General features: G+C 38.6%; 1 protein-coding gene across 1 annotated transcript in view; it reads left to right on the top strand.

Annotated features, from left to right (window-relative positions):
* The first annotated feature begins 5,774 nt into the window (after positions 1 to 5,774).
* Positions 5,775 to 8,565, top strand: part of LOC115720018 (G-type lectin S-receptor-like serine/threonine-protein kinase At4g27290) — a 4,835-nt gene continuing 2,044 nt past the window's right edge. Inside the window, exon 1 of the mRNA XM_061109307.1 lies at positions 5,775 to 5,982. Coding sequence (XP_060965290.1) covers positions 5,775 to 5,982 — 208 coding nt within the window. The remainder of the gene's footprint in view (positions 5,983 to 8,565) is intronic.

Raw genomic sequence — 8,565 nt, forward strand, 5'->3', positions numbered from 1 at the left:
TAGCCAAGCTCGAAAGGAAATAATCATTTCACTTCTAAAAACTTATTAAAGCTATAGATTCCATATCTTATGATTAGCGCTCCCAGCTCAATTGTACTATCATGTTCCCAAAATGTACGTATCACCCGGACCAAAAGGTAAGGAAACTTAACTAACAAATCAAAAAACACAAATAACAACATCTTGAGATCGAACCTAACCATGTCGAGTTAAGATCCATAGACCTAATATCAACCATTTGATATTGACTTAGAAAGATATAACGGTAAGTTTATGATATCTTATCTAAGATCGACATTTCGGTCCACTTCGATGTATACTCCATACATTCGATGCTTTGGTAAACTTACTCGGGCCAATGCCACTGAAAGGACATAACACTTATCCGAAGGTGTAAGTATACATATCGCCGGAGATTATCATGCCGCCCAATCTAAATCCGGTGAACTGACAAATCAAGGAATTAAACTTTTTGAACATATAAGCATGATTATATTCTAACTCGTGGTGACGACACTTTATAATCATGAACAAATACATATCTGTTCCGGACTTAATATAATTTATGCATGCTAAACATAATCATGAAATAAATCATGTGAACCATGCAACATAAAATGTAATTTTTGATATTTATTAATTAGTAAATACGATTATATTGAAATGAAGATTTTATTTAGGGCACAAAACCTAACACCTTATGTCTTGTGGCGCCTCCCCTTCGTTTAATTAAGACAAGGGATGTTCCTTTTGTCCTAACAACTTTTTTTTCTCGACAACTTTTTATCTTTTTCTCTATTTAATTAATTTGAAAAAATAAATTATTTATTACAAAGTTAAATAATTACTATTTGCTAATTAAAAATAGATTTTTTTAAACTTTCATATACAACATTTATCCCACCCTTGATCGTGTTTTATGGTGGCAATTCGAGAAAACATTGACCTATAATTCTAACCTCCAATAAATTAGATTTCATTTATTGAATCTCATCAATCCATATAATCAACAAAGGAACATGATACTCTCACTCATCCAACTAATGTCAACCCGACTATTCAACCAAATCCTAGATGAGAGCTCCTTCATATAGAGATTTCACCTCCTTCATTGTTCTTCACCATATTCGAAAGCCTTGAGTGACTGAGTGCCATGCCCACACATAGCAAGTCAAGTACTCAACCATAGTGAGTAAGACAGTGGTAACCAAACCCGAAGGAGAGAAAGAGATCCAAGTTCAGATCTTGTTAATGCTCTGCTACAGAAAGGAATCAATGGCTAGAGATCTTGAATCGGAAGGAATCATTATATTCCACGCAACCAATGTGTAAGGTTTTCTTAAAGCCGTATGTGTTTATTTCATTGTTTTAGAGAATTCATATTTAGGATGTTAATGAAACATACTTGTTAGGTAAATGTGTGGATCGTGGTAAAATATTCCCATTACACAAAGTGTATGCGCCCCATTGCTATGGGGAGTCCACATTGGTTTTTTATTTTTGGGTTAATTAATTAATTCAATTGATAAATATTTAAATTTGAAAAGTAGTTTGAGATATTCTACTCAAATGAAGTTGAGAGATTCTCCTCAATCGGTTATTAGATGTAAATATCTATAACCAAATTTTGTTATATTATTTATTTAAATAATTAAATATAATTTAATAAATAGATTTGAATTAAATGATTAATTAAATAATACCTATACTAGGTTTATTTACATATATCTTATAATAAAGTTCTAAATGGAAAATTTTGTATGCTTAACTTTTCTAAAAGCCTAAAAAGTATTTTGACCAAGTTAAACTTTTTTCTCTCTTCACATAAGATGTTGTTTTTGATCATGTGCTCGCATTTATACAAGAACTTCATATACTATTTATCCCCGCAGTAGCCCACCTTCTATTCCTTGTGTGTGGTGGATCGATTTGAAAGACTACAGGTGTGAGTTTCTAATTAACCCAAAAGGATATAACTTACGAGAAGAATTAAGAATACCTTGATAGACATCAAGAGGTATGTATTTCTGATAATCAGATATACAATTATTTTACTATATACTTTAGTACCATAAAACTAACAATTGGTATCAAGAAGAGTTCCATGAATGTATATGTTAAATTTTGTGTGAGTTTTATGCTTTTATATATATATATAAATGTGATATGTATGTGAATGGGCGATAACTTTATCAAGTGAATGTATGAAAGGTGGTGGATCGTTAATTTTATTTATAAAAATTAAGTTATTTTTCCTAAAAAAAATAATGTAAGCCATGTGGGGTATAGGTAATTTTTATATAATTTTATTTTTTATGAAAAAATTATTTTTATGTAAAATTATTTACCAATGTAATATTCATCGCATGTGAGCTCCAAGTTTCGAATCTGTCACGAAACCTAATCTATGCATGACCACATGATAGCCACCCTCGTATGGAGCTTGGGTCTCTTGACCCACGACCATACACAACGTCGGGGTACGCGTTCTGCTCTCCTCCATGCAAATTGATGTTTACATCTATTGTTTACATGGGTAACCATGAACGACAAATGGATGCTCTGGGGAGGCTTCGAGCTCCTTACGGAGTTGGTTCAAGGTTCATGTCCCCTCCTCCGCAAGTCGATGCCTGCCCCTGGTGCGATGAAGGTGTGACCCGTGAGGGTACCGAACTCCGGTCATGGCGACCGGGGCCCCGCCTTCGTGTGCTTTCCCTACCCATCACTTTTGTAGCAGCCCATGTGCCACGCGTGGCCATGGTGGCTCACGAGAGCCGCCTTCCATGGATGGTCCGTGGTGCCCGAACCCTAAGAACCTAAATGCCCAAATAAGTATACATGTTGTCCCTTTCATTCTTCTACGGACCTCGTGGTGGGGGAGGAGTGACGAGTCGATTAATTAGCAGGGTGTTCCATTTGAATTGTAATGACCGCTTTAGTAAATTGGATTTTAGAAAAGGCAATTAGCACTAATTTTGTTATTTTATGAAATTAATTATTCTGTGGACCCCAATATTTAGAAATAAATATTAGAGTTATAATTTTTCAATTTCGAAGATTTTATTAAACTCTAAGGGGTATTATTTAGCTTATATGTGAAATATGTTATTTTTGTAATTTTTACTCGGCGACAACGGAAAAAGCGATGGATGACTAGTTTGATCACATGGGTAAGTTTAGAACCTTATTTCGTAGTGAAATATTTTAGAGGAAATAAAATATCTCCAGAATTAAGCGGGGTTATGGAATTTGACCATTTTACTCCACTAGCTTTTGAAATACCACTTTGCAAGTTTTTGGAATTCAAAGTAAGCAAGATTTTGTCAACTTGGTAAATTAGTTGAGTTAGGTGGTGCCCAACCTTGTGACACCTTGCAACTTATTTTTTCTCATCCAAGGTTAAGTGAATTAACCCATTACTCATTAAGAAAGAGAGAGAGAAGGAAATTAAAGGAAAATAAGAAAGAAAAAGGCCAATATTAGAGAATTCATCTTCTGCTCCTATAACTGTTCGACGCCAAACCGAAAATCAAGGGGGGTTTTACTCTCGCTGAGTCTTTGGAGTTTCGGCAAAGAATTCTAGAGCGAATTAAGCTAAGGTAATTTTAGAATCATGGTTGTTTATTTTTGAAGCTTTAAAGTTTGGTTTAGTATGTGATTTTTTGAAGTTAGAGTGTTGTTAGGGTTTAAAGATTGTGTAGTATGATTTCTAAGATTGTTTTGAGATTGCTTTTTAAGCCTCTGGATATTAGTTTTGAGCTATGGTGTGGGAATTAAGTAAGCTTGAGTTTTTGAAAACTCAAGTTTAGGTCTTTTAATGGCATAATTTGATTTAAGTGGTTTTTTCTATGAATTACTAGTTGGAAAATGTTGTATATGCATTGTACGGGTATCTTGGAAAGTTTGGTAAGAGTTTGGCTTGGTTTTGAGGTCATGGGGGCATTTTTTCGGGTTCCCAGACGCATAGAACCCGAATTTCGGCTTTCTTTTGGGGGACACAGCCAACTTGGTCGACCGGTTGGTGACCCGAAGCCGGACTTCCGGTGGAAGCCGTCATGTAGGTTAGAGTTTTTGGAACCCTAGTTTTTCCCATTTTTGAGATATTTAGGAGTATTGCCATGTTATTTATCGATAGGGAAACTTTTAGTTTCAAGTTTAAGTTCCCTAAAAGTGATTTAGCAAGTCACTCATCTGTGTTACAATTAATGTGATTAGGCGTCACTCCATCTAGCACTGAGATTTTCCATTCGGTGTCAGCCAGCACACTTGAATTCGGAAAGACGGATAATGTGTGATATGAATATCTCTTTGAGTTGTATGTATATGCATGCTTAAAAAAAAAAAAATTTTATTTACGCTACCAAAAACAACTTTATACGGATATGGTATAGAGTGCATTGGTATAGTGAATGTTATTTGAGAGTACCGTGATACCAGCATAAGTACGGAGAGGTACTGGGAGTGCGCGGTATATCACTCAGGGGTACTCAGGATATGAACAAACCCTATCAATACTCGTACATCGAGGTACGTAGTGCATGTGGTATAGTGGCTATACCCTAGTATGGAACGTTCGTACTCATCTGTTAAGCCTTGTAAATAGGTGTATGGGCGCCTAAGTACAAGTCAAAAATTATATATGATATGTTATATGCTTTGTCGACTCACGGTTCTACTTCCATGTGTAGGTAAAGGAAAGGCGAAAGGCCGAACAGGAGTGAACCCGAGCTAGGGTGAGCAGTGTACATGTCAAAGCGGCGCGACTGGAGTGTTCGATCTGTGGACATCCGGGAGTTGTATTTTGTAGTCGTTATGCGACCCGTATATTATGTATTTTGGAATATTAAGTTTGAAAAGTTTAAAAAACGGGATCCCGACACCTTGTAAATATTTTAATATATTATAAAATTTATTAATTAATATAAAAGTTTTAGTTTGACACATTTTTTGAAAGAAAATTCTTTGATTAGCAAAGATTGCAATCGTAATTGAAAAAAGCACGCCGTAAAGAGCCACGCACAAAGACATTAGAGGCGTTACAATTTTGGTATCGGAAGCCGCTGTGTTTGTCTACCGAAGCTTGCTAAGACATGTAAAATCTTCATCGTAGAAAGCTCGGTTCACTTTCGGTTCGGTAAGCGCGTACTAGTTTAGTATTTTAAATAATTGTGAAAGTATGTTAGGAAGCATATTAGATTTTAATTAATTATTTTTAAAGTTGGTGTTGCCTTTAAGTCCTTAAGAGCGGTGTTAAGCTCTAGATCGATACACGCATGTCTAACTCCGCTCTCGGCTTATGGATTCGTAGGCTAAGTCCTATAAAATGGACGCCCCGCAAAATACAAGAAGTCGGGGTGACATGGTTGAGACCTGGGAGGTGGTCGTAGGAAGAGTCCCCAAAATCCCTTGTGGGTCGCGACCGTAGGCCGTGGTAGAGCTCGGGTGGTCGCCCACCGTAAATCCACCTGGCTCCTCCCGGGATTGGGGAGCTGCAGATTTCCATGCAAATGCAAGACCGAGATCCGCCGGCGGGATGAAGAGATCTCGAGAGGTTGAGAGCGGCGAGGTCCCTTCTCGCCGAGCCTCCTCAACAAGCTTGCTCGAGGCCGTCGTAGTTCCGGCTGGTGCCAACGTAACAACCTATTGTTGGCAACCGTATGGAGCCGTTGTATGAAAGGTTTCGGAAGCAAGCACCTCCGGTGTTTACGGGAGGTCACGATGTAAATGAAGGCCGAGCAAAGTGGCTCACGGTGATTGAGCATATCCTCAACTTTATGGGAGTGGTTGGTAACGATCGAGTTGACATGCGCTCACTTTCCGGTTTCGTGAGGACGCTCCTTCGTGTGGGTGCGGAGGTTGATAACCCTCACAATGAGGACATCACACAGGTGATGACTCGGGAGGAATTCAAGGAGTTGTTTAACTCTAAATACTACAATGAAGCCGTCCGCGGTGCTAAGCGGAAAGAGTTCATAGTAGTTGGTACAAACCGAGGGGAGTTCAGTTGCGGAGTATACTACTAAGTTTGACCGTCCTAGCCAAGCTCGGCCGTGGGAATCGTGCCAACTGATTTTAGTAAGAAAAGAAAAGTATTTGGGCTCGGCTTTGGAGTGCGAAGATTAGGCACGATTTGGTGAGGATTACTACCACCGAAGCAACCTCATATGTTGAAATGGTTGAAAAGGCTTTGAGAGCCTCGAGGGTGCAGCAAAATTTCTTCGGTGAGCCCCGGAAGTGACTCGGAGCTGTTGGTGGAACCCCCACTTTTCCTACTTCTATGTTTATGGTAGGGATGGTGGTGACTCCCTTTCCTGCCTAATTAGAAGAGGAAAGTTACCCCGACATCTGGTGGTTCGGGATAAAGTAAGCGAGTTCGTGGAAACCAAGGCGAGGGAGTCTGGCAACCGAAAGACATGCTTTCTGCCTTGTGGCATGGTGGGGCATTTCAAGAAAGATTGCCCTCAGGCAAAGAAAGAGGAGCCGAAAGGTGAGGTGAAACTGGTTCCTGCTCGAGTGTTCCCTATTACCCAAGCTGATGCTGCAGCCAGTCCTTCGGTTGTGACAGGTCAGCTTCCTATCAACAACTCCTTGTTTATAGTATTATTTGATTCGGGAAGTACACGCTCATATGTAGCTGCAAGAATAATTGATCTTTTGGGTAGGCCTTGTGATATTTTAGAAAAGAGGGTTTGGAACCCTAATGCCTAGTAGGGAGTTGGTTATCTCTAATAGGCGCATTAGGTCTATGCCAGTTAAGATCGAGGATAGGGAGTTGAGTGCTGACCTTATAGAACTGGAATTAACAGAGTTTGACATTATACTTGGGATAGATTTTTTGTCCTAGTATTCAGCCAGTATAGACTGTAAACGGAAAATGGTGACTTTTCAGCTAGAAGGTGAAGATACATTTGTTTATGTTGGATCAGTTCAGGGATCTCGGATCCCAGTTATTTCTGTACTGAAGGCTAGAGATTTATTACACAGTGGTTGTGTAGGATTTCTAGCAGTGGTGATTACAATCAAACAGACCCGAACATTTAGGCCTGAGGCAGTCAGGGTGGTAAGAGACTTTCTCGATGTGTTTCCTGAAGAGTTGTCGGGATTTCTGCCGCAACGAGAGATTAATTTTGTAATTGATCGGCACACAGGAGCCGAACTTTTTGTTTCTAAAGCTCCATATCGGATGGAAACACGACGGAGACTCGAGGAGCTTAAGTTGTAGCTTCGGGGGATGCTTGACATTGGGTTTATCGGCCCGGTGTATCGCCACAGGGAGCTCCGGTTGTTTGTGAAAAAGAAGGATGGTTCCCTTAGAATGTGTATTGATTATAGGGAGCTAAACAAGTTGACGAGTTAAGAACGAGTATCCGTTACCCGGAATCGATGATTTGTTCGATCAGCTTCAGGGAAAGACAGTGTTTTCGAAGATTGATCTACGATGCGAAAAGTTTATTATCAACTCGGAATCGGGGAAGAGGACACACCAAAGGCGGATTTTCGAACCGGATATGAGCAACATGAGTTTTTGGTAATGTCATTCGGATTGACTAATGCTCATGAAGCCTATATGGATCTCATGAATAGGGTATTCAAGGATTTCCTCGATAACTGTGTCATAGCGTTTATCGACGACATTCTCGTATACTCTCAGTCAGAAGAGGAGCACGAGCATCATCTTCAAATGGTATTGCTGTTGGGTTTTATGCCCTAAATAAAACTCATTTCAATATAATCAGATTTACTTATTAATATAGATGAGAAATAGCATTTACTGTTGCATGGTTCACATGATTTATTTCATGATTATATGTACATAATGTATAATTTCATCTGAAACCCTTTTCACACACACTTGATCTTGTTTGTGTGTCGTCAACACTTTGGAAAGTAAACATGACTATGTGAATAAAGTTTCCTAGATTTATCAGACACATGGTTTTACTGATATGATAATCTACAACAGAGTTTACTTGCATTTGGAGAAATGCTATGTTCTTTCCAGAGCATTGGTTAAAGTAAAGCTCAGGTTGGATGCATGGAGTATGCATCGGAAGGGACAGATATTGAACTTTGACTTAGATTTATTAAACTTACCGTAGTATCTATTCAAGTCAATATCACCTGGTTGATCTTTAGATCGAAATGATCTTAATCTTTTGTTATGATTAGGCTCGATCTCGAGAGGCTATTCGTGTTCTTTGATTTGTTAGTTAAGCTTACTTTTGCGTCGGGGTGATACATACATTTTGGGAACACGGTAGTGCAATTGAGTGGGAGCGCTAACATAAACATGGAATCTATAACCTACATGCGGCAAATAGTAAGTAAAGGATGATCTCCTTCGAGCTTGACCAAACAAAAATAAATGGTGGAGATCTCATTTCACATAAGCTGAAATATCATTTATACGGGCTTAAGTGTTTTAAGGATAAAATACATTGTAGGGTGTAACGGTAATCTAATCCCTTTACAGTGTAGATCATTCATATAGAGGATCATTGATCAAATTAGGATTATAACAATGGATAACTAATGATGTGTACATGTAATGGTGGAACATATAGA

The sequence above is a fragment of the Cannabis sativa genome, chromosome 2, assembly GCF_029168945.1.
Source record: "Cannabis sativa cultivar Pink pepper isolate KNU-18-1 chromosome 2, ASM2916894v1, whole genome shotgun sequence".
Taxonomy (NCBI): domain Eukaryota; kingdom Viridiplantae; phylum Streptophyta; class Magnoliopsida; order Rosales; family Cannabaceae; genus Cannabis; species Cannabis sativa.